Source organism: Halichoerus grypus, chromosome 6, assembly GCF_964656455.1.
Source record: "Halichoerus grypus chromosome 6, mHalGry1.hap1.1, whole genome shotgun sequence".
Lineage (NCBI taxonomy): Eukaryota > Metazoa > Chordata > Mammalia > Carnivora > Phocidae > Halichoerus > Halichoerus grypus.
In genome coordinates, this window is record NC_135717.1 from 93466162 (window position 1) to 93493281 (window position 27120).

The window sequence follows — 27120 nt, forward strand, 5'->3', positions numbered from 1 at the left end:
TATTTAAAATATGTGTTTTGATCAGTTGAAATAAGACTTCGAGTTTTCCTGTGATCACAGGAAATTAAAAAACGACCCTTAAATTTCAATTTATTTCATTTTATTACAAGGAAATATAAGATGATCAATAAAACAGTTCAAATATAAAATCTTTTATTAGGGTAAAATTCTGGAGGGAATATGGAATGTAAATATGAGTTCCAGAAGATAAAGGAAGGATGGAAATTGACCAAGTACAAAAAAAATTGTATTTTAAAAAGTGGATATTGGTGGGTATTAAATCCCTGCGGTAGAGTTCATTGGCTTTATTTACAAGGGTGACAATTACAAAATATTGATAACATGCTGGAGAAAAATGTAGATGTCTTTTTAAACTGTACAAGGATGTACAGAATTTAGAGGACTCATGAGCTAAAAAGTTTGAAGATCTTGAACATAAGACACGTTTGCTCTGAGACTGACTTAACCGTTTCTTGGGGTATTCAAACGAAGGTTGGATTGAAACCTGTGGCTCTGTGCTACGTGTGTGGACTTAGTACCTTGTATTGTATTATTTATTTTTATTCATTTTAATCGTCTCTCCTCGTAGATTGCAAGCTCTCAGAAGACCAGGGACTTGTTCGATTCCTGGCTCATTGCCCGTACACGGGGGACACTCCCCAAACATCCCCGGAATGAATGACTTTATCGTGAGAACTCGGAGGGCTGTTAAAATCCCCGGCTAGCACTCAGGCTTTCGATCTGCGTGTCCCGGCGGCTGCGAGGCGGGGGAAGGCGTGGGCAGGCCCCAAGGAAACTCTGAGCACTCGGCGGGTCTGGGCGGGGGCCCGGCGGGGACACGGGTGGGGGCGCGGGCGCGGGCGCGGAATCCGCGGTCCGGGGGAGGCGCTACCTCGTGCCGCCGCGCAGGCGCGCAACCGTCTCCGCGTGAGTGCGCGCAGTCGCGCGCCTGTCCCCGCGCGGGCTCCGTAGCGCGTGTGCAGGCTGACGCAGCTCGCGGGCCCTCCTCCTGCTCTGCAGCGGCGTCGGCGGAGTTTTGGGCGTTTGGGAGGGGGCGAGGGAGCTAGAGTCAGGAGAGGGAGGCGGCGGCGGGGAGGAGGAGGAGGAGGAGCAGGCGCCGCCATGGCCGCCGCTATCACCGACATGGCCGACCTGGAGGAGCTCTCTCGCCTGAGCCCTCTGCCCCCCGGCAGCCCTGGCCCGGCGGCGCGGGGCCGGGTTGAGCCCCCCGAGGAGGAGGAGGAAGAGGAGGAGGAGGAAGAGGAGGCCGAGGCCGAGGCGGTGGCAGCGCTGCTGCTGAACGGCGGCGGCGGTGGGGGCGGCGGCGGCGGAGTGGGGGGCGGCGAGGCGGAGACGATGTCGGAGCCGAGCCCCGAGAGCGCCAGCCAGGCCGGGGAGGACGAGGACGAAGAAGAGGACGAGGAGGAGGAGGACGAGAGCAGCAGCAGCGGCGGGGGCGAGGAGGAGAGTAGCGCCGAGAGCCTGGTGGGCAGCAGCGGCGGGAGCAGCAGCGACGAGACGCGCTCGCTGAGCCCCGGCGCCGCCAGCAGCAGCAGCGGGGATGGGGACGGCAAGGAGGGCCTGGAGGAACCCAAGGGACCGCGGGGCAGCCAGGGTGGCGGCGGGGGCGGCAGCAGTAGCAGCAGCGTCGTCTCTAGTGGCGGCGACGAGGGCTACGGGACCGGGGGAGGCGGAAGCAGCGCGACCTCCGGGGGCCGGCGAGGCAGCTTGGAGATGTCGTCGGATGGGGAACCCCTGAGCCGCATGGACTCGGAGGACAGGTCAGTGCACTGAAGCGTTTTCCCTTCCCTTCTTCATTTTACACTTGTGTGCCCCTCAGAGGGGGCCAAGGGGACTTTTTGCTGAGATCCCCCTGCTCCCCGAATCTTCGGCCCCTCCCCCAGGCTCTCAACTCGGAAATCTCTCCTGGTCGCCGCGCCCCTCTCGCTGCGGATAGCCGCTTCCAACTCTCAAACCAATTCCCCCCCAACTCTCCTTTCCCCGCCCTCTTTCCCCTCGCTCTGCACTCTTTACGGACCTACGGACAGCTCTAACTCAGAAACAAACCTCAAAGTAGGCCCAGATCCTCTGGCGGAGCTTAAGAGGGCCCTGATGTACACACCTCGGTACACAGGGTTAGCTTCATCCAACCGTGTTCGCGAACACTTGTCAGAACTATAATTGACAAGTGTTTTCCAACATGGCTGGTCTCGCCTGGATTTAACAGAACTTCCTTGTTAGGGAGGAGACCCCCCAACTATCACTTTTCACTACTTAAGGAAAAGACTAGTCTTTTATATTTAATCAGTGCTTCTAAAATTCCTCCTGTGTAGTCATTAAGATACTCTCCAAAGTGATTTTAATAACTTCTATATTTTTGTGTGTGTTTGATCAAATCTGGGAGAAAGTTTAAAACAGGTATAAATTAGTGTAGAAAAGAATAATGAATTGATGTCCTTTAAAATAATTTTACGGAATCAAAGAATTGGAATCGTAATAAAATACAGCCTGGAAGGTACATCATGATAGCGTGTGGTTTATAATCCTTATATAATGCTTTAGCATGAATGTCATAATTTTAGATGATAATATTTAAAGTCATGTATTGGAGAGAGATCTCAAGAAATTAGCTTTTTTCTAAAGCTTGTTAGAAATAACGTGGATACTGACAAAAATACACTTCATTTTTTCTGAGACATTAAAATTATTACATTAGTATGTTTTATTTGTTATTATCATTACTTCTGATCACTTTGGAAAACTTTATTTTAACTAATTGGTTTTTAATGTACTTTTTAAACACAGAGAACCACGTCATGAATTTTATGCTGCTTCTAGCATTTATTTTGACTATCAGTGTTTCGATGAACAGATTTTTAACCATCGGTATTGACTTGGCTTTAAAAGTTTAAGTATTCTAAAGTTCTAGGAATTCTGATTGGTAACTAATAAAAAGAAAACTTTGGTTTATGTTTAATGTTATAAGGAATACAAAGCTCTAAATATTATGAAAATACAGCATTAGATTCTGTTTGACGTTTACTTTAATACCTAGTGAAAAAAATATTTTGGATGGGATAAAATAGACTGTACAAACCCTAGAGAAATTGTGCTGAACTGTATAGGCATGGCAGGAAGGAGAGTCTTCAAGACAATTTAAAATTGATGTGAATCACACAATGAAGCATATGTTATTTATCATTTTATTATATCCTCCTTCATTGGTACCAGTAGATATTTGAAAGTTGACATCAGTTTATAACGTTAGCATCTACCACAGTTCTTCCATTTACCTAGCGCGTGCGGGCACACACATAAATGCTTAGCACTGCACAGTTTAAATGTCTATCCCATTCTCAGAACTCTGGTGCAAGATAGGAATTATTTTGACTTCCATTTAACAGATGAAGAAGCAAGTTGAGTGTCTTACTCAAAACAGTTAAGTCTAGAATGGAAGTGGTGGTAGAGCTGGATCTGAACAAAGGTTTTCAAGCCCCCTGCTATTTCCACTTCACAAGAGTTAGAATACTTCAACTTAAATAATAAGCTGTGTCAGGATTTTTCTTTTCTTTTCTTTTTTTTGAGTTAATATCTATGCTACATCCCTTTAGGAGATGATGAACTATTGGTCAAGTAATATTTCAGGAAGTGGAGTTTTGGCTTCATTGCACATTTTAAGATATTCACTGGAATATCTAACTTTTACATAATCTTTCAGAGTAAGATATTAGTGCCACAAGTCCAAATAAGGTTAAAACTTGATAGTCAAACATACTTGCTCTTCTTAATTCTTAAACATTAAAGACCATAAAATATTGTAATCATTTTACTGTTTCAGGGTAATAGATTTATCACTTGTATGAAAAAGCTTTACTGGTGAAACTGGATATGGTGATTTTAATAATCTTCATTCTTAAATGACCGACCCCTTGTTGCCTTTAAGTTTTTTTTTTTTTTTTAAGAGTCCTTTTAAATTTGGAAAGGATTCATAGTTCTTATGGACTGTCCTGCAGATTACACTAATCTATGTGGATTTTATAAATTGATTTCATGGTAGGAGGCTTTTATTTTTGTGACTGATGGAAGGATATCGTGATTTTAAAGTGCTTTTAAAAAACTTGGGGCATTCCTATCAATGATTTTATTATTAGAATTTACTGTTTTTTTTTTAGAATGCCTATTCAGTTTTTCTCTTACTTTGAAAGTAGATCATACTTTTGACTTAACATACTTTAGAATTTGTTGAAATGTCTTATTTTAACTGTAAGTGCTTCCTTTTAAGAAACATTTAGATATAAAGGCTTAGGTATTAAAGCTCATGATCCAAGGTGTCAGTTTACAAACATGTACTGGAAGTGTTGTGTGGTGAAAAGAGACTAATTTATAAAATGAATAAATGACACTTGGTACAAAAACATTGATTATTTTCCCTATGAGAAAGTTATTCAAACCAGAGTAAGGGTATTCGTATGTTTATTTTGGTAAAGTTAGAAAACAATGTTGATACGTAATTTATTTTCTTTAGGGGGATATTTAGCTACTCGAGACCACTATAAGCTAGCTTTTTTTTTTTACTTCAAACTTAAGCTTAACTACTTTTTAAAAAACTGCCTTTTAAAAAATAATCACCGTTTTAAAGTTAATTTCTGAGACTAATTAATTTTTGAATAGAATTTAAAATATTTCTGAAATTTTTTTAGTTTACAAATTAGTTCTAGCTATTGAATCAGATTATACATTGAAAGTATTCTTACCTTTTCTGTATAAGTGAATTGATAATAACTACTTTTGTGGTTGTCTCATATATATATATAAAAATATATATACACATATATATATGTTCTTCTCCCCCTCCCCCCCGCCCCAACTAGAATAGAAGCCAAGACTTGTTTTGAAAAACCAAGACCACTTTTAGACTTTTATCAGCCTTGCTGGGTAAATTCAGATGTCAGGTGAAAAGTGCACGTGTAAGGATGCGGTGATAGGGAAAGGCATATAGTATGAAACTTAATGATCAGGAAAGGCCACAGGCCCTTACATTTTTTGGATCAAAATTTGGAAACCCAGTCTTAGGAGTTGCAAACTTTGAGGTGTAACTGACATTGCTCTGATGCTGGGAAAACAGGCTTATATTGCCCAATTTCTTAGTAGTATGATTGGGAAGATCTAATACGGAGCCTAAATTTCTAAATCCTATTAATGCCAGAAGGCTGGTTGCTGAAGTTATCATCAAGATTTATTAAGGATCTGAATGGTTGAGGCAATACAGTACTTTTATGTAAAGTAATTTTTGCTCATACTTCATGATAAACTCCTTTCAGTACTTAACCTCTTCAATTCTGAAGCAGCTGTCTGTAGTCTCTCAAATCATTCTTTTAGCTACCCTTTTATTTTGATTAAATTTAGGGAAAAGAGCTTTTAATTTTTTTTTTATTATGTTAATCACCATACTTCACATCATTAGTTTTTGAGGGAAAAGAGCTTTTAGTAGGTCTCAGTTTTCATTGACGACCTGTAACTCCCAGTTAAGGAAGGCATGGCTCTGTGCCCAAAACAAAATCATGAAAAAACTGACAAACTTCAGGATTGAATTTATGGAGAGATTCTAGGGGGTCATTTTACTTTAAGAAAAATTAAGACTACTATGTTGAGTCAATTAGAGAAACCTGTGTGTAAGTTGATTTGCTAACCAAACACAGGTATTTTCTGTGTGCTGAACTCTTTACTGAGTATTGTGGAAGATGGGAAGAAAAAATGCTTCCCACTTCATCCATCTTGCATATTACTGTGAGACTTTTAATTCCAAGGTGTAGGTTTTGCCCTAGTTCCTAGCACAAAACTGCATTGACTCTGAACAAAGTCAAATTTCACACTTTGCCAATTGTATTAGCTATTTATTGCTGTGTAATAAATTTCTTTCAAATTTAGCAACTTAAAGGAACAGACATTTGTTAATTCTGAGAGTCAGGAGTGGATAGGCTTAGCTGGGTGGTTCTGGCTCAGGGTTTCATGAGGTTGCAGTGAAAAAGTTGGCCAGCACTGCAGTCATCTGAAGACTTGACTGGGGCTAGAAGTGTGTTTCCAAGATGGTTTACTTATTGTAGCTCTTGGCAGGATCCTTCAGTTACTCACCAAGTCAATATTTGTTTGTGTGTCCTTATAACATAGCAGCTATTTCCCCTCAGAGCAAGTGATTTGAGAGAGCAAGGAAGAAGCCGCAGAGTCTTTTTATGACCTAAAATATTTGCTTATTTTTTATTCTTCCTGTGTTTTCTTTTTTCTTTTTTTTTAAAGATTTTTATTTATTTATTTGACAGAGATAGACACAGCAAGAGCAGGAACACAAGCAGGGGGAGTGGGAGAGGGAGAAGCAGGCTTCCCGCTGAGCAGGGAGCCCGATGCGGGGCTCGATCCCAGGACTCTGGGATCATGACCTGAGCCGAAGGCAGACGCTTAATGACTGAGCCACCCAGGTGCCCCTATTCTTCCTATGTTTTCATTTAGCGGATGAGTTTTTCCTGTTTTTCTTTTCATTCATACCCTGTTACACAATAATTCCTTCAGATTTTGTTCACTAAGGCCACCTTTCAAAGCCCATCAGAATGCCACAGTAAATCCTGGCTTTAATTTCTTTTTCCTTTTAATTCCCATAGATGTATTTTTGTTCTTTTCCTCCCTGCTTATGGCTCTGTTCTGTAGGTGGTGGGATGTAAAATATCTCTACATCTGTATACAGAGCATGTAATCTGAGTCAGTCTGAATTCAGATCTTTGTATTGCTGCCTGTATTATGATTTTAAGTTAAATCTTTGAGCCTTAGTTCTTTAACTGCGAAAAAGAGTTAGGTTTTACCATGAAGGTATTTTAAAGTCCAAATGAATTTCTGTTCGAGTCCTATGAACTTCTCTGAAGAATCCATGTTATTTGAATGCTTGGTTCATCCTTTTTGTTGTACAGTGGTATTTTTGAGAGCAGGGACAGTTTAGCTCATTTAGATCTAAACACAGTACCTTGGATTTGTGAGTACTTAATTAATTATTAGAATTAAATTGAAATACCGACAGTAGCATTTATATAAATAAAGGAGACTGTAAACTGGGGGCCAGGAATTAGTGCCTTTGGCTGGATCATTGTATTTGGTGTTGGTAAATTTAAAGTTACTGGGTCCATGTACTCCAATAAAGCCTGTGAGATCCTATGCAGAATTTCATGTGATTTCTCTGAGAAGATGTCAACAACTTTTAATCAGATTTTTAAGAGTTTGGTCTAAGTTAAGAACTACCTATTTAGGGGAGCCTGGCTGGCTCAGTTGGTAGAGCTTATGATTCGATCTCGGGCTCATGAGTTCAAGCCCCATGTTGAGAATAGAGTTTACATAAAACAACAAAACAAAACATGGGGCGCCTGGGTGGCTCAGTCATTTAAGTGTCCTACTCTTGACTGCTGGTTTCCGCCCAGGTCATGATCTCAGGGTTGTGGGATCCAGCCCTATGTGGGGCTCTGCACTGAGCGTGGAGTCTGCTTGAGATTCTTTGTCTCTTCCCTCTGTGCCTCCCCCGCTCACATGCATGTGCCCCCCCTCAAATAAAGTCTTAGAACAAAACAAAAACAATTTACCAATGTAAAGGAGATCCAGAGGTGCATAATGAATATTTGTTAAATGGTTGTGGACAAGTCTATAAAAAAAAATGTTGGAACAATTCTGAAATTGTGAATTTCTGTATACATATTTTTATAAATGAGTTTGGGTATGAAAAATCTGAAATGGATAATCACCACAGGGTTTTTTTCCCTAAATCATTGTTTGTTTGTTTTTTAAAAGATATTATTTATTTATTTGACAGCGAGTGAGAGAGTGAGGGACAGCACAAGCAGGGGAGCAGCAGAGGGAGGGGGAGAAGCAGGCTCCCCACTGAGCAGGGAGCCCAATGCCAGGCTCATTCCCAGGACCCCGGGATCATGACCTGAGCTGAAGGCAGAAGGCAGACGCTTAACTGACTGAGCCACCCAGGTGCCCCTCCTAAATCACTGTTAAGAAGCATTTACTGTAGGGCGCCTGGGTGGCTCAGTTGGTTAAGCGACTGCCTTCGGCTCAGGTCATGATCCTGGAGTCCCTGGATCGAGTCCCGCATCGGGCTCCCTGCTCGGCAGGGAGTCTGCTTCTCCCTCTGACCCTCCTGACCCTCCCCTCTCTCATGTGCTCTCTCTCTCAGTCTCTCTCTCTCAAATAAATAAATAAAATCTTAAAAAAAAAAAAAGAAGCATTTACTGTAGGGGCACCTGAGTGGCTCAGTTGTTAGGTGTCTGCCTTCGACTCAGGTCATGATCCCAGAGTTCTGGGATCAAGCCCCGCGTCGGGCTCCCTGCTCGGCCGGAAGCCTGCTTCTCCCCTTGCTTGTGTTCCCTCTCTCGCTATGTCTCTCTCTGTCAAATAAATAAAATCTTGAAAAAAAAAAAAAGCATTTACTGTATAAAAATGCATAACATTTTATCAAAGTTAAGTGGAAATTTTGAAGTTAAGGAGGGAGAAAGTGTAGGGAGAGCAGTTGTTTAAGACTGATTTGAGTCAGAATGTGTGGTTTGAATTCTGGCTCTCACTTAAACTGGGTGACTATGGGACAGTTATTTAAATTACTTACCATCTTACTATTCAGGTTTCTCATCTGCAAAAGGGGTCAATAATCGTTAACTGTCCTGTAAGATTGTTATGGGGATTACATGTAGAGTGTTTGGCACACAATCTATTTGATTTGATTAAAGATTTTATTTATTTATTTGTCAGAGAGAGAGAGGGCACAAGCAGGGGGAGTGGCAGGCAGAGGGAGAAGCAGGCTCCCCACTGAGTAAGGAGCCTGATGGCGGGACTGATTTGGGACTGATGCGGGACTTGATGCCAGGACTCTGGGATCATGACCTGAACCAAAGGCAGATGCTTAACCGACTGAGCCTCCCAGACGTCCCGGCGGCACACAGTCTATTTTTTTTTTTTAAAAGATTTTATTTATTTATTTGAGAGAGAGAGAGAGCACAAGCAGGGGGAGAGGCAGGCTCCCTGCTGAGCAAGGAGCCCGATATGGGGCTTGATCCCAGAACCTGGAGATTATGACCTGAGCTGAAGGCAGACTCTTAACCATCTGAGCCACCCAGGCGCCCTGGCACACAGTCTATTTTAAATGTTTACTGCATACATAGAGCCCCTTTGTTTTGTGCCAGGTAGTATTCTAGGTGCAGGGTAAAGAGCAGTGAGTAAAACAAAGCCCCTGACTTCACGGGTGGGCAGACAGACTGCACAAATGAAGTAGAAATGGTTAGTAATGATCTATTGTTATGAAGCAATATCAGATCTGAATGCCAGAAGGTACTAGGCCAACTGTTAAATGTGTGGCAAGTATCTGTAAATGAGTGCTGCAGAAACTTGCAAAAGGATATGCCAGGCCAAATACTTCATTGCAAAATCTACATTTTAATGGTTTTTTAACATATATATATACACACACACATATATTCAGTGGTTGACCTAAAAGGTCATATAATAGTTTTTAATATGTAAGTGAAGCTACTGATCTATTAGTAAAAATCTTTGGAGTGTATTCTCTAGTAATAGTAATGGATTTACAGTGATCTAATCACATGTTGAGTTCATTTTTATGATGGATAGTTTGTATTTGTGAAAATCATGGTTATATTGGCCTTGGAACTAAATGGACAATTTTGGGCATCAGAGGAGATGAGAGGGATGTATGGATGTTTAAAAAAGCCACATTTTGAGCATTTATTCCGATGGTTAGCATGGTGCTCTGTCTAGTGTTAAGAAAGAAATGTGATGGTTCCTCCCCAGTTTTTATTTTTTTAAAGTAGGCTCCATGCCCAATGTGGGGCTTGAACTCACTACCCTGAGTTTGAGTCAGATGCTCTTTACAGACTAAGCCAGCCAGGTGCCCCCAGATATCTAGTTTTTAATGAGAAGACTAAAAAGATGATTCCACTGTTCTCTAGTTTTTCTGTAAAGTGTTTGTGACACAGTACATTAAAATAAAAACTGGCAAGTATTGTAGTCAATGGTTAAAGTTTTGGTGGGGAGGGGGTTGGAGTTTAGGGTTAGGTGAGTGATGAGAAAATGTTTTTAAAGAGAGAACACAAACAGGGAGGAGGGGCAGAGGGAGAGAGAGAAGCAGACCCCCATCCCCCACTGAGCAGGGAGTGGGACACTGGGATCATGACCTGAGCTGAAGGCAGAGCCTTAACCGACTGAGCCACCCAGGTGAGGGAAGGAGAAATTTTTAGAAAGCCTAAATGAAACAGGAAGAATAGAGCCTACCATATTCAGGAGACTTCCTGCCTAGGTCAGAGGGTTCACGTTGGAACTGAGAAATAAGAATGGCTAAAGTGGGATTTTTCATGCCAATAACAGATGTTGGCATTTTTGTCAGTGTAGGTCTGTAAATCAGTTTTTTTTTTTTTTTTTTTTTTTTGCCTCTCTCCAACTTCTCTTTGTAACTCCTAATCACATTCAGGTTTTATCTCAAACATTTTCACAGGCATGACCATCCCTGATTTCTTTGTTAGACACATGCTAGCACTCCCAAGTTCTTCATTCCCCTTGTTACAATTTGAGTATTATTTACTGTTCATCTCTCCTGCTAGAGTTTATGCTCCCTGAGAACAGGAATCATGTCTCTTCTGATCATTGTTCTATCCAGAGCACCTGGCACAGTGCCTGATGTTTATTTTAGGTGCTTTTTTTTTTTTTGTAAGATTTTATTTTTAAGTAATCTCTCCACCCAATGTGGGGCTCAAATTTACAATGCCAAGATCAAGAGTTGCATGCTCTACCGACTGAGCCAGCCAGGCACCCCTTAGGTATTCTTAAATGTATTTTGGATGAATGATGAAACTTCTTTGTTACAGGAAAATTTGGCAAAAGTAGAGAGGAAATTTTGGGAGTTGGGAGACCAATTAGGAAGTGGTAGGAATAGTTACAGGTGTGAAATGAAGAGACTTGAACTAGGGTACAAGTTGGGGAAAAAGTCATGCTTGGGAAACTAAATCAAAGGAAAGAAAAACTAATTTCCTGAGTGGCTTATAAGAAAAATATTATTATTTCTGAGTAAAATGTTTTTTTCTTGAGGATTTCATTGGAACAATAGCTTGCTTATTTTTCCAGACACATCCGTCACTAAAATAACTCAAGGAAAAGTTAACCTTAACTTAGAAGGAATTATAATTTAACTTCTCAGAAGTTGTTTCCCTGCCTGTAAAATAGAATATCTTAGTGCTGTGATTAAATGAGATGGAATATGTAAAGGGCGTAGGGCTATATTTAATTCATAGAGTCATTTATGCTTCCATTTCTTATGCAGATAGATGTGGAAAGAAAACTTCTGTGAGAGTAAGTAATTGATATTATAGTACTGGCTTACTAGAGACTGCTTGCAAATCATTTCTCTGAACTTCAGATTGATTCCTTTTCTTAAAAGTGAGGGTTTTAAACAATGTAAAATAATTTGGAGCTCAAATTTGGTGATTCTGTTGTAGACTTGGCGAATGCTCTATTTTATCCTTTCAATAACCCAGAATATTGGAAGCATAGCTTTGCTGTATCCAGGATCTCAAAGATACTTTACATAGGTTCTTCTGGGTTCAAAAATCACCATAATTTATGGTGTCATATTGAAATATCCATTTGTGTTTGTGTTTTCTAGGTTATAACATTTTTAAGAATTAAAATCTGGTTCTGTTTATTTTTATACTTCCATTACCTACCAGCTGTACTTACCTATTGCATTGCCTATATTCAGAACTTAATAATCGGTTGAATTCAACTGAATGTGGATGTATCTGATACGTATTTCTTGTTTTTCACTATCATAACTGTATGAAACAGGAAGGAGAACCGTTCTGTGCCTTATATCTTCTCCAGTTCTTTTTTTTAAAGTTGGTTTACTTATTTAAGTAATCTCTACATGCAACGTGGCACTCAGACTCACAGCCCCAAGATCAAGAGTCCTCATGCTCTTGTGACTGAGCCACCAGGCACCCCTTCTCCCAATTCTTTTTAACAGCATATGTAGAAACAGTATTTGAAAAAAGTTGTGATTTTTGAAAAAATTAAAAAAAGCAGACTTCCCCAACTAATATTTTGTTTCCCAACAAAATAAATTTAGATACTATTTTAGGAGAAAACTACTATTCTGTACTTTGCTTATGAATCTGAGACTTTTGAGCTTATTGGAAGGATTTTATGAAGTTCACTTCATTGCGTCCTCACAAACTAATGAGGCAAGGAAGTGCAGACATTAGAACTTGCCCAAACTCACACCGCTCCTTGAGAATGCAGGCAGTCCTGGCTCTGGATGTGCTCTTAGCTGCTATACTGCCTGTATGACTCTTGTAACCAGCCTTGACTGGGGAAGTTTAATTAAAATACTATTAAGTCAGTGGCTAGTTTAAATTTCAACTGCCTCTTTTGCAAAGAATAACTTAGGAGCTTGAATTCATTTACCTTTCTGAGCCTCATTTTCATTGGTAATTATAATATACATAGCCTAGATCCCTTTTAAGACTATGAAGTATAAAAGTTGTTTTTAAGTGTTGTAGTTATTCAGTCTTTAGGGGAATAGAGAGTCTTTATTGGCATTTTATTTACGTTTAATGCTTTTCGAAGTCCCTGTCTTGCTTTCTGGTTTCCATTTATGTTTCAAATTTCTAGAAAGATGAAGTGTTACTAATTAGAGAAAATATAGAGACTGTAGAAGGGTATTTGTATTTCTCAGTAAATACATTTACTATATCATTGCTAAATTATAAAATTTTTGTGATTACTTTTTATAAATATTTGTTAAAGTACCGAGAGTGGATGAATCAGCAGTAGATTTTTTAGTGCTTTACGTTCATGTTGGCGGTCATTTGAACATGTCTTTTGAGGTGTTGAGGACTCCTGTAGGCATTTTTGGCAGAAATGTGTGTACTGAAATCATCTGATAAAATCATTTTTATGATTTAACACTAACTTAAAAAACAAGTAAATGTGATTGTTTCTTATAAAATGGGTGTTAGTCTTCATAGATTTTTTTACATACCGTCTTTGCATATAGGCATTTTCCTGGAAATCTTTTTGAAGGTAAAAGATTAAAAAAAAAGAAGGTAAAAGATAACTCCTTATAATGTAATTACATTGGAATAGAATGTTTTTAGTAATAGTCTTTTTGAAGGTAATTGCTTGCTGATCTGGTCTTAAACTGCGTGAAAAATGTGGGTGGAGTAATCTTAAAGAGCAATAGACTAGAAATGAGAAGCAGATTTAAAATGATGTGCACAGTGGCAATATAAGAATGCAGCCTACTTGTTTTCCATAAGCTGTATTTCATCATTGTTGCATAAAGTCCCTTTTGACCAATTTAGTGAATGCTGCTGGGTCTTAGGGAAAAAATCTTTTGTTTTTATTCAGAGAAATAATTGTAGGGATGGAGAGTAGTCTTTTTCTTGATTAGAAAAACCCATTTTAGCTTTTTAAATTACAGTGATAATAGCTTGTAATTACAGTAACAATAGTAATAATAATATCTTGGTTTTGGCTAATGATTTTTAGTGTGCCTCCAATTAATTTTTATGATTATCTCAGTATGACAAAGCCATATATTTTACTTGCCTTAAAAATCCTACTTAAATTTGTCACTAAAAGTATGTGAGCATTTACTGTGTGCAAGGCACTACACTACCTAGGCTTAGGAGTTTACTCTAAATGAGAGACGTTTAGGTGATTCATAGTACAAATCAAGCAGATCAGAAGGAGCAGAATTCTTTCCACCTTAGGTGAGTAGGGAGGGCCTTAAGGAAATGTGACTTGAGCATATATAACGCATGTAATAAAACAAGCACTTGTCTTTACTTTTTTCTTTTTTACTTTTTTTTTTTTTTTTAAAGATTTTACTTATTTGTGAGAGAGAGAGAGAGAGAGAGCACGTGTGCAGAAGCAGGGGGAGCCTGCAGGCAGAGGGAGAAGCAGGCTCCCTGCTGAGCAAGAACCCTGGGATCATGACCTGAGCTGAAGGCAGATGCTTAGCTGACTGAGCCACCCAGGCGAACCTTTACTTATTTCTTCTGATCGCTTCTGAGCTGAAAGATCTAAAAGCCTTCAGCACCGTAGCAGTTTGGAAGGCAAAACCAGGCAGCCTTACAGAAATCTGATGTGATCTAAATTCCTTAATGCCATTTAAAACCCCATTTCATAATTTACTGTTTGTTCTTGATAAAGAAAAATCAAAGTGACTGCCCCTGTCCCTACACAAATGAATATTTGGAGTTGAATTTTATGTTGGCACTCTTAGGCTCCTATCTGTTTTAGTGGCTTAAGTTCTAAATTTGGGACAAGTTCTATCTGAGGATAGTGTTGCTTTCTATGACCTTGAATTAATTTTTTTATGAAGCTAATTGGCTTGTAGGAATCTTTTTTTTTTTTTAAGATTTTATTTATTTATTTGACGGAGACACAGCGAGAGAGGGAACACAAGCAGGGGGAGTGGGAGAGGGAGAAGCAGGCTTCCCACTGAGCAGGGAGCCTGATGCGGGGCTCGATCCCAGGACCCTGGGATCATGACCTGAGCCGAAGGCAGATGCTCAAAGACTGAGCCACCCAGGCACCCCTTTTTTTTAAGAGAGAGAGGAGGGGCAGAGGGAGAGAATCTTAAGCAGGCTCCCTGCCCTGCTAGTGGCAGATGTGGGGCTCGATCTCATAACCCTGAGATCATGACCTGAGCCAAAATCAAGAGTGGGGCATTTAACCAACTGAGCCACCAACTGAGCCACCCAGGCGCCCCAGGAATCAAATTTAATAGTTTATCTTGTTAGCAAAACTAGATGCCTCAAAGAATCAAATTATATGTAAGTGTTAAATATCTTTTGTGTTGTGTGTGTTATAGATGTACAAAAGCAAAGAAACAACTTTTTGTATGAGCACACCAAGTGAAACGGTTATTTTGACATGTGATATGGGCTGCATTTCAGTATTTCTCAAATCTGTAGTTTGCTCATATTTTTCCTTTGTATAAATGTAGCAGCTGAGTTGTTTGGCATTGGTGTTTTGTATTTGTGTGACTTTGGGCAAGTCACGTAATTCCTGTGTCTCGGTCTTTTATCTGTTAAGATGAGGATACTGATGTACCTATCTCATGTGGTTGTTGTAAACATTAAATGAGTTAATACATGTCAAGCAGTCTTCCAATTACTATGGCTCCATGACAACCAACTCCAACATTTAATGATTTAAAACAATTACTTTGCTTACAAATCTAAGATCTGAGCAGGGCTGGGTAGGGTTAGATCATTCCTGCTCTACTTGGTGTCAGTTTAGAACAGCATAAAGGCTGGGAACTGTAATCACCAGAAAACTTACTTACCCACTCACCTGTCACATGTGTGGTGCCTGGGCTGAGAAGACCGAAACAGCTGGGACTCCCTGGCATCTCTCTCTAGCTCTGTGTACTTTTTTCATGAGATCTCTTGAACATGGTGGCTTTAGGGGAGCCAGATTTCTTTATGTGGTAGTTCTGGTCTCCCAAGCTGTGTGTCCCAAGAGTGAGTCAGGCTGAAGCTGTAGTATTGCCTTTTATGACCTCGCCTTGTAAGTCTTACAGTATCACTTTTGCAGTAGTCTCAGGCTTGTTCACATTCAAGGGGAGGTAATAATGACCCCCCAGCACCTTGATGCTATATTGTAAGAAAAGGATATGGGAAAGTGTATATGGTGTGGCCATCTTTGGGAAATAAACTCAGTAAGTTTTAGCTGTTATGATAAAGAATAGGAGCGCAGATTTAAATAGAGCACCTTTTGTGATGCAAATTTTGATTCAGTAGGTTATATGATCTTTTTTTTTTCCTTAGGAGAAAGTAATAAAATGTAACAGGCAGGCAGTTCATAATATTCTTGAACTGCCTGTTTCTTTTAACTGGTTTAGTTTTGACTTTCAATCCCATTTTCAATGCCTAGAATAAGGAGCCAGGGCACAAAATTATAGTCCATTCCAACAAATGGAGGTGAGGAATAGTAGAATTTCACTCTTAAAGTTTGTATATTCATATAATATCAGGTATACAACTTCACACTTGTCAAGAATACAGGCTTGTCTTAAATGCTTGGCACTCCTGAATTTTAGCCTTTAATAATTTTGATTATAAGCATGGGAGAGACATAGAGTAATCATTCTAGTAGTGAGTGGCAATTTCGTAGATGACAGGAACATCACCTGTTAGCCAAATAACAACTTACCTCGTTCTGTGATTAGATTAGGAATCTAATGTGGATATAATGCTGTTTACCTACAGTTTGATAAATACCTTGAAAACTATGTATAGTTTACATATTTCTATGTAAAGCTATTACCAGTTAGAATTAAGCTAAGTTTATAATGCTTGCTCTGACCCTGTTAAATGTAACTTATAAATCATTAGAATTTTTATTTCTTTTTATCTCATGCCACTTTCTTCAGTCCATATGGAGGACCATGTTCATTCTTTTAAAATAAGAATTATAGAATATTTGTTTTATAGTAAGTCAGATAGAAGCTTATGAACCTAAGACTTTCTAAAGATTATATGGTTTTCATTGAAGAACAAAAATAAAACAGCCTTGATTCTTTAGAGATTAGGAAGGTTCTTTTGTGGAACCTCAATCAGTAACTTCGAGATCCTGAAGGAAGTGGTTAGATGCCTTGATCATCTTGTTTTCCTACTATATTCTTTTTTTTAGATTTTATTTTTAAGTAATCTCTACACCCAATGTGGAGCTTGAATTCACAATCCCCAGATCAAGAGTTGCACGTTCCACTGACTGAGCCAGTCAGGTGCTCCTTCCTACTACATTCTTTAAGTTTATGGCACTTTTTTATCCTCTCTGTCACTTACTCTGTATATGATACAGCTCCATGTTTTCTAACTGTTTTTTTGTTGTTGTTGTTTCTAATTTTTTAATATAGAAGTACTATCCATTTCATAACTTGTAGTTTGACAGTTTTGAGGACTATTGTTGAGAAAATAAACAATCTAAAAACAATTTACAGCCTGAGTAGTGGATGACATTTTCCCCCAAATGAATTTTTGTGTGGAACCCCAATGCCTAAGACATATTAAAATGATATTTTATTAGTATTTATTTTTTATAAGTTCAAAAATTTTACATTAATTTATAAAGTCAGAACAGTAAAACTTAAGTGAATTTAAATTCGAAGTAGGTTTTGTAAATCAACATTACAAGTTTATGTCAGTTTTGATATTCAAACAAAATTTCCTTATTCTATTTTTTAAATTCTTTTTTTTTGTCAGTCTCACCAGAGGTTTTCAGCTTTTTTTAAAAAAGATTTTATTTATTTATTTGTCTGGAGAGAGCATGTACAAGCAGGGGGAGCGGCAGGCAGAGGGAGAAGCAGGCTCCTCACTGAGCAAGAGCCCAATGTAGGACTCGATCCCAGGTCCCTGGGATCATGATCTGAGCTTAACCCAATTAACTGACTGAGCCACCCAAGTACCCGCCCCCCCCCTTTTTTTTTTTAAGATTTTATTTATTAGAGAAAGAGGCAGAGATAGCGAGAGAGAGCACGAGCAGGGAGGAGAGGGAGAAGCGGGGGAGCCAACTTGAGGCTGGATCACAGGACCCTGGGATCATGACCTGAGCCTAAGGTAGATACTCAACTGACTGAGCCACCAAGTGCCCCACCTTGTTCTATTTTGGCTGCTTAGTCTTGAAAATTTGACTTGCAGATATGGGCAGCTTGTCTTTCAGTCTCCATATACTACACTTAGTTCTACTGATCAAGAGCTACGAAAGGGGATTACTAGTAGGGAAATTTTGTTTGAAAAATACCATTACTTAATGATCTTTTTTTTTTTTTTTAAAGATTTTATTTATTTATTTTGACAGAGAGACAGCAAGAGAGGGAACACAAGCAGGGGGAGTGGGAGAGGGAGAAACAGGCTTCCCGCCGAGCAGAGAGCCAGATGTGGGGCTCGATCCCAGGACCTCAGGATCATGACCTGAGCCGAAGGCAGATGCTCAACGACTGAGCCACCCAGATGCCCCACTTAATGATCTTAATTGTGTTTATATCACAAATGCAAAAGTGACTAGAGCCTCAAACTTTTTTTTTTTTTTAAAGATTTTATTTATTTATTTGACAGAGAGAGACACAGTGAGAGAGGGAACACAAGCAGGGGCAGCAGGAGAGGGAGAAGCAGGCTTCCTGCCGAGCAGGGAGCCCAGTGTGGGGCTCGATCCCAGGATCCTGGGATCACGACCTGAGCCGAAGGCACACGCTTAACGACTGAGCCACCCAGGCGCCCCTAGAACCTCAAACTTAAGCAGTAAAACTCTTAGTATTGTTTCATGTCAGCCCTTTAATTTGTTATTAGCTCCCTAGGAGGGGAGAGCATGGAGCAAGTAACTGTGAGTGTTCTTGGAAGGTGTTTACTAGGTAAGGCATAAGGGTGTGATTTGCAGGTCTAATTTTATGTAAATGGACGTGTGGAGGCCTAAATTAGATCTGCAGTACAGATCTGCAACTTTGCTAATCAATGACATATTTATTAGGAAATTCTGATATTTTAAGTGTTTTGAGTGACAAGAGTAAATTATACTTGAATTGAAATTATATACCCATATACCTTCAGGCCCCTGTTCTCAACCCTCCTTTAAAGTTAGACATTTCAGGGGCACCTGGGTGGCTCATTTGGTTAAGCATCTGCCTTCCGCTCAGGTCATGATCCCAGGGTCCTGGGATAGAGCCTGTTTCTCCCTCTCCCTCTGCCTGCCGCTCCCCCTGCTCATGCCTTCTCTCTCTCTGTCAAATAAATAAAACCTTACAAATAAAGTTAGACATTTCAGTAACCTAGAAATTAGGAGCAGGGAGAAGAAAAGTATCCTTGGTATCTTACCAAGGAAAATCCACAATTCAAATGAATTTCCTCATAGGTAACTGAAAAGAAACCTCCTGATAAGGCTTCTACTCATTGGGCCTCGGATTCAATTTCAAATTCAGCAATTACACTCAGAATAAAATAAAAATATTCCAGCTCAGAAACATACTCTTTCCAATCTCTTTTAGGGAGTCATTTAAGCTTTGCTCCAGAACAGTGGTTCTCAAACATTTTGCTTTTAAAAACCCCTTTGCGTTCTTAAATATTGAGGAATATAACTTAGATCTCAGTAAAGCTATTAAAAAATTATTGAAAGAATTAAAGAGCTTTTGTTTATGTGGGTTACATTTATCACTATTACAGGAGCAGAAATTAATACCAAGAACTTTAGAAACATTAAGAATAAACCAATATGGGGGTGCCTGGGTGGCTCAGTCGTTAAGCGTCTGCCTTCGGCTCAGGTCATGATCCCAGGGTCCTGGGATCGAGCCCCACATCGGGCTCCTTGCTCGGCGGGAAGCCTGCTCCCTCTCCCACTTCCTCTGCTTGTGTTCCCTCTCTCGCTGTGTCTCTCTCTGTCAAATAAATAAAAATCTTAAAAAAAAAATAAAGCAATATGTATATGTATTTTCTTTCTTTTTTTTTTAAGGAGGCTCCCTGCCCAATGTGGGGCTTGAACTCACGACCCTGAGATCAGGAGTCACATGCTCTACTGCCTGAGCCAGCCAGGCACCCCTAAACAGTATTTTCTTAGTGTAGAATAACTTTTCCAGTTAAAATTGAAGAGTGATGTTTTATATTTAATGTCTTTAATATCTGGCTTAACAGCTAGTTTTTCATATCTACTTTTGCATTCAGTCTGTTGCAATGAATTGTTTGGTTGAACTATATGAAGACTACTTGGCCTCATACGGATATTTAGTTGGAGAAGGAAGGATATTTTAATAGCCTTTTTAGGTTAATTGTATGGCTATTTCATACAAGGCATAGTTTTTTGTTTTGTTTTGTTTTGTTTTATAGTGTTTGCAGTGTAGAATCTGAAACCGTATTGGTGAACTTACTCTGTTACATGAAGACCATGGTCTTGTCCTCCATCATGATAATATAGCATCCATGTATTGCTTCCTCTTTTCCTGTATCTTGTCATTTAGCAAGCTGCTCTTTACTTTTCAGTGTTGGCAACTCTGTCAGCTGTGGTCATATCCACCACACAGATGTTTTGCTTGATAGTATTTGAGTTCTCAAAGAAGAGTCTGTTCTTATAGTGAGTTGGCCTTTGAATTCTCAGGGGAAATCATTTTCATAAAATCTGTGTACTTTAGATGTTGGTGTAAAAAAGTCTGGTGTGCTGGGTGTTTCTTAAGAGGAAAAGGGCCCATGGAAAAGAGGGTAAAGGGATGTTGTTATGTTGAAAATGTCTCATGTCCTTCTCTAAATATTGCATTTGAATTTCCAACATGTGTTTTTTTTGAAACTTAGGGATTATCTGTTGTCACAGGGTGTGCGTGTGTGTCTGTGTGTTTTTGTGTATGCTTTAGTTTATCATTTTGCAATGGGAGATACTTCCTTACATAGTCTGATCAGTCTAACTTGGGTAATAATGGTAAAAGATCTCTTAGAGTCTTGCTACTTACACTGTTACAGCAGTAGTGTCAACAAGTAGGTGCTTGTTAAAAATACAGTATCTCAGGTTCTACCCCCAAATCTACCAAATCAGTATCTATTTAATAAGATTCCAGGTAATTCATATGATATTGAGAAGTACTGCTTTAGATTATTATAATTATCTGAATAGTAAGAGTGCTTTTTCTGGCTTCGGTTTTTGTCCAAATACTAGGCTGCTTTTGTTCACATTTTACAGAATCAATAGGTGTTCATTGGGAAGGAGAACTGAGTGAAAACTTTTAATGTATTTACTATCCTAGGAATATTACAGGATCAAGTGAAAGGAATGTCCTCGTCTAGTTCAGATCATCTTGATATCTTATTGTTATAGGAAGGAGGAGGACAGTGTTTTCTATGAGATCTACATCTAGCTCAGTGTCCTGTCAAAATCGAAATTAACCACAGCTTGTCTCCTGTGCCCTCCTGCATCAGGACTTTTGCCCTTTATCAGTCTTAGGAATGGGGAGAACCACTGATTTCAGCATGGGTCTGGGGCCAAAAGGGAGCCTGGAGGCTTAGGATTTGGGCACTTCCTAGAAATTGGAGGAACCTAAAAGGGCTAAATGGCAGGACTCCAGTTGGCCCTGCTAGGGAATGGGAAACTCTGTGGGTAAGCTGCACGTGTGTGAAGGTCTCTTGAGTCTTCTAGGGCATGGGACCTGTCCCTTACCTCCTCTGCCACTGCATTTGCAGCTTAGTTGCCATTGATAGAATTCATGCTCTTAACATCAGCATTACGCCATCTTTTTATGAGGATCTGTATCCACATGAAGTACTGTGTTTCAAGTGAATGATACTGCACATAGACTGATTACCCAGTGCTTAGTGTTTATGGATATTTGGACTTACAAGGTTCCCCTTCTATGGTAAAATTAATAAGCAAAAGTACATTAAGCACTGTGTAGATAGTCTTTATATTGCTAGTTGGTTATGTTACAAGTAGGAGTCTCTTGACCTTTACTCTGTCCAATTTAAGGAGAAAATTGGTTTCATTTTCAACTAATTTTGGACTTTGACATGAAAGTAGTACATGTATGAGATTTAAAATTATACAAAAGGTATCTATAGTGAAAGTTTCTCTCCTACTGACCCTCCCTTCCCCCCCTCCAAAAAAACATGGACAGTGTTTTGTGTATCCTTCAAAACAAGGTTTGCCTTTAGAGGATAGCTGTGTCTATATCTCCCTTTCTGACCTAGGTATGGAAATTAGAGCATTACTGCCGTGTGTGCATGCGTGTGTTTGTGCATGTGTGCGTGTTTACGCTTTGCTATACCTTAGAGATTGTATCATAGTAGGTCATTGAAATTTATCTCTTTCCCTAAGATTGTTTATAATTTGAGTGTGGTTGGTTGTTCACTTAAAACTATTAGTATTTTATTTGCCTTTGGAGTTAGTATGGTTTACAAAAGTATGAATTTTATAGTCAAAATGTATGAAACAGCAATAAGGAAAATAGGTAACCAACCATTTTGTGGTTAAGGGCCTCATGAAACTTGAAATTTCTAAGGCTCAAATTAAAATACGCATTTCAGTATAGAAAAACTGCCATACTCACAGTTTATTCCTGCAAAAAACAAAAAAATATGAATAAATGTTTAGGTATTCAAGAGCTGATTTGCATTTGAGAGTTGAATAGAGATTACAAAGGAGAAAACCCGAATCTCCACACCCAGTGTAGGGCTGGAACTTACAACCCCGAGATCAAGAGTCACATGCTCTACTGATTGAGCCCGCCAATTACAAAGTTTTAGAATGAAGTTTTAGAGTTTAAATTTAGAACATATATATTGACTGGTAGATAGCCAGATGAACTTATGTGAATATTCTTTAAAGGGAAATCTGAGACATTTTTCATGTCTGAAGCATCCTACAAAAACATTTTTGCTAGTTTTTTTAAATGGGTGCATAGGATGTTAGACACAAATTATTATTAAGCTTACTTAATAAGGGGGGAGGGAAAAACAGAACAGAAAGCTTACTTAAGTTAAAATTTATTTTGACTTTTACATACGAGCAAATAAGGTTGTGGTTTTAGGTGAATGTTCTTATTTTTAGAAGGTGTGTTCTGAAATAATTGTGGTTGAAGTATCATGTTTGCAACTTGCAGATGATTGAGAAAAAAAATTACAGCAGAAAGGACAAAATGTAAATTGTGAAGTTAAGATTTAGATACACTTTTCTGTGTTTTTGAAATTTTCTGTAATTAAAAACTTGGGAGTAGGGAAGCATACCCCTTAAGAGTTAATATAACTTTCATAATTTTTGTTAAATTGCAAGCAGATACATAGCTTTTGATGGATTTTAGCCTGCAAACGTTGTTACTGTTGACGCCTCTGTGGTTGAAGCTACTTCCCTGTACTTTCTGTATTGGGAAGATAACTAAAAAATTTTTTTTAATGAATTGCTTTTAATTTAAAAAAAAAATTATTTTTTTTAGGGAGAGAGAAAGAACGAGCACGAGGGGAGGGGCAAAGGGAGAGGGAGAGAACCTTAAGCAGACTCTGCCTAGCGTGGAGCCTGATGAGGGGCTTGATCTCACAGCCCTGAGATCATGACCTGAGCCAAGTTGGTTGCTTAACTGACTGAGCCACCCAGGCACCTCTAAAGATTTTTTTTTAAGATTTTATTTATTTATTTGATGAGTCACATATTCTTCTTGACTGAGCCAGCCAGGTTCCCCTAAATTGATTGCTTTTAAAAGGAAGGCAAAACTGTGTTCATTTTATGAAATTTTGGGCATTCAGAGTTCTATTACTTTTATTTCTACTAATACGTGATTTTCTTAATAAAAGGGTTACTAATATGTTATACTTTGTTTAGTAAATAAAAAGTAAGAAGGATTGATTGGCTTTTCAGTCCTTTTTTGTGGATTGAGATGAGTTTAAAAAAAATTGAAGGCCAGGAAAGACATTTTATTTGGACTTCAGTAAAATCAGGGAAACTTTGATTGTACCCAGTTTTCTCTCTTCTGCTTATTTATTTAATTTTTTAAAAAAGATTTTATTTGTCAGAGAGAGAGAGAGAGTGCGCACAAGCAGGGGGAGCAGCAGGTAGAAGGAGAAGCAGGCTCCCTGCTGAGCAAGGAGCCCAATGTGGGACTTGATCCCAGGACCGTGGGACCATGACCTGAGCCAAAGGCAGATGGTTAACCAGTTGAGCCACCCAGGTGTCCCTGCTTTTTTATTTAGAAGGGAAAATACAGCACAATTTCCCAAACTTCTTTGAGATGGAGAGAGGTAGGCTATGACAAGCAGTTGTGTCCTCAGATTAGTGAATAGAAGATAAGATTTTGGATTAACACGTGACTTGCAGAACTGTAAAGATACTCTTGATTCTTAAGTATTTATAGCTAGAGTAGCTATTACTCTGTTACTTTATTGTGCTTCTTAGAACTATGGAAGGGATGAAATGTGTTGAGCTGTGTGTGTGTGTATGCGTGTGTGTGTTTGTGTGTTTTCTGTAGGTTTTAGTATTGGGGAGTTCATGTCTGCCAAAAGTTGCTTAAATTATTCCATATCTGGTTTTGAGGTACTAGTGTTTTTTGCCTTGATTTGCACTTCATTGCCAACTAAATAATTTCAAAGCTGTGTTGTTTTCTAATAGAAAATATGGTTAGTATGCTTTGTATGGAGCAGAATGTCAAGTAGTAATCTTAATTATTTATAAGATCATATTCATGTTAGTGAATTTCTAGGAATAACACAGCCTTTTTTCTTCTTTTGTAGCATAAGCAGTACTATAATGGATGTAGACAGCACAATTTCCAGTGGGCGTTCAACTCCAGCAATGATGAATGGACAAGGAAGCACTACTTCTTCAAGCAAAAATATTGCCTATAATTGTTGTTGGGACCAGTGCCAGGCTTGCTTCAACTCTAGTCCAGATCTGGCAGATCACATCCGTTCCATACATGTAGATGGTCAGCGAGGAGGGGTTGGTTTTGTCATTTCTTTTTTTCACTCCCTGTTTTCATTAGTTTTATTAATTTATAATTGCTAGTTAGGCTTTTTTTCTCAAAGTGATTTGGGATTGTTTTTACACAGGCTTTATTTTTTCACAATTTTTTTCCTTTGGTTATTTCGCACATACTTGATGGAATCAAATAGAGAACATAATATGTGTTGGATTTTATTTGCCTTTAGAAGAAATTAGACTTTCTAAAATATAGTGGGAAGAAATTCAATTTTTTAAAATATAGTGGTAATACTAGACTTTCTAAAATATAGTGGGAATATAATAAATGAATGCAGCCTATTCCAAGTTTCTGTTTTGAGTTTTAGGAGTTGGCACTATCTAGGATTTCTTTTGTTAGAATGGTCCTAAATTATCTCTGATGCTGAAATTAACTGGAGAGACTATTGGTACCAGGATTAATATATAGAGTTCTGTTAAATGACAACTTGCATTCTTATTTGTGAATGAGAACTGATTGTCTTTTCCCAGGTCTTAGCAGAGCTGGCTTAGATAGGAAGTTATGATTAGTGAGTATTGACCTATACCCTTTTAGGAATACATTTAATTGTGTCAGTTTATATAATTTTTATTGGATAGTGAATTAAGAGCTAAGTAAATTAGGTGAGTCAAAGTGTAATGGATCAAAGTATTATAATGTTACTTGAAATTTTTTTCAACTTTACTAGGTTTGTCTTGAATAGTTACCACACTTTAGTGCATTTTCCAGAAATTAATGTCACATTGTAAGTACAGATAATCTTTAGGCCACATAATTTCCTATCAGCCTGCCACCGCTATTGAGATAATACTGATATTAAAATGGTTAAGGTCATTATGGTTTGAGTGGGTAACTATTTCCAAGGTTGCATTGATATTTAGATTGCATTATTGATTTTTAAAAAAAAAACCATGCAACCATATAAGCATCTCTAACATTTTAACCGGTGGTATTTGTGCATTGAAATTTCTTCTAAGAAGTCTTTGCCATTGTCACAATATGTTGTAATGTGTCAACAATCTTTTGATTACTTAAATTTGATAAGTAAAGATTTGTCTTAATAGATTTGATTTTGACAACAGATGGTATATTAATGAACTTTGCCCATCATATGGTATTTTCACCTTCTAACCCAGCCCAGCTCAATGGTTAGGTTACTTTTGTAATAGTCTTTTTTCCCTTCTCACATATTTCAGATTTTTAGTGTGAACTATCAACCAAGTTGGTTTCCTATTTATTACAGAGTTGCCTTTTGTGAGCCAGTGCTTGACGTCACTTGGTATATGTCACTAAGATAGCATTTTGAGCCATGGCATGATGCTTTTTTAGTTACTTAGCAACTATATATAGGATCATGGATTACTGGGCTTCTCTTAGTAGGTGTGGGAGAATTTCACATTTGTAAGTGTTGGATCCTACATGTTGAGGAGTTGGTACACAGCCTTATGAGAAAGTTTTTAGCCCTTTAAGGATCTGTAGAAAAAATGGAGGTGCAGACTGAATGTATCATGTAATCACTGCAGCTATATTTACTTTATTGATATCAAAGAGCTAGGCATGAAGTCTTGGTATTTCTATAAGTATAAACTTGCTAAAATGAACCTCCCTGCTCCCATGTCATTTCTTGAATGCATATTCATAAAATTACTTTATTATAAGATTATCTGGTTAATTTTTAAGACTAATGCTGTTTTGACCACAGAAAGGAGGCCTGATCTTTGAAGGACATTAATTGCTGAACTACAAATGTTAAAGAATCAGCAGTGGAGAAAATACATTCAAATTATTTTTTACATACCAGTCATTGGTACATAGACTTAAGCTTTCAGAATGAAAGTATGAATGAAACTTTGAAAACTAGACACAGCTATATAACAGGAAATCTTGATCTGGTTTTGTGCTTAAAATAAAGTGGGTGTTGGCTGGGACTTTTTTTTTTTTGAATGGCCTCTTTGAAGGGAACTTTAAAAAAATCATTGTTTTTAAGCATACAGTTCAGTGGCATTAAGTACATTCACATTGTTGTACAACCATCATCACTATCCATTTCCAGAATTTTTTCAGTTATCTCAAAACTGAAATCTGTACCCATTCAACAGTAAATCCCTAATCCTCCCTTTCCCCAGCACCTAGTAACCACTATTCTACTTTCTGTATGTGGAAAACAGATGATTTTCATGACATAATTTTATTTTTTTAGATTTCTTATTTCTCTTCTACCCCAAGTGTTAAACTGTCTTGATGGAACAGAAACAAATGAGGAAAAAATTGGTACCTCTAGAGGATTTTATGCTTCTAATTATTAAAAGATGACAGTTTTATTGGAGCAGTAAGTTAGCAAGATCTAAATACTATGTTAATCCTGTTCTTTTTCTCATCCCATTCTAATTGTCACCCTGGGAAAATAAAACCATCATGTAACAGCTTAGAAACTTCTTCCCCCCCCTTTAAACTTTTTATGTTGCCATGTCACATGGACTGTAACTATATTTGGAGACTGAAATTGGGTAGAGTAGCTTTTCCTGACCTTTTCATATATCAAAGTGGGTAGATTCTTCTATTTCAAAAGTTAAACTAACCACTTAAATACCAAATTATGA

The 27120-nt window shown here is 38.5% G+C and overlaps 1 protein-coding gene and 1 non-coding gene across 3 annotated transcripts in view; one reads left to right on the top strand and one right to left on the bottom strand.

Moving 5' to 3' along the window:
- The first annotated feature begins 1032 nt into the window (after window positions 1–1032).
- Window positions 1033–27120, top strand: part of AEBP2 (AE binding protein 2) — a 92032-nt gene continuing 65944 nt past the window's right edge. Inside the window, exons 1-2 of one of the 2 annotated variants that reach the window (XM_078075703.1) lie at window positions 1033–1781; window positions 24294–24501. In XM_078075703.1, coding sequence (XP_077931829.1) covers window positions 1123–1781; window positions 24294–24501 — 867 coding nt within the window. In that variant the 5' untranslated portion in view covers window positions 1033–1122. The remainder of the gene's footprint in view (window positions 1782–24293; window positions 24502–27120) is intronic. The other variant, XM_036073118.2, reaches the window with a different exon arrangement.
- TRNAR-CCU (transfer RNA arginine (anticodon CCU)) lies at window positions 19561–19633 on the bottom strand. Its single transcript has one exon. It is a non-coding gene; the product is annotated as a tRNA-Arg (tRNA).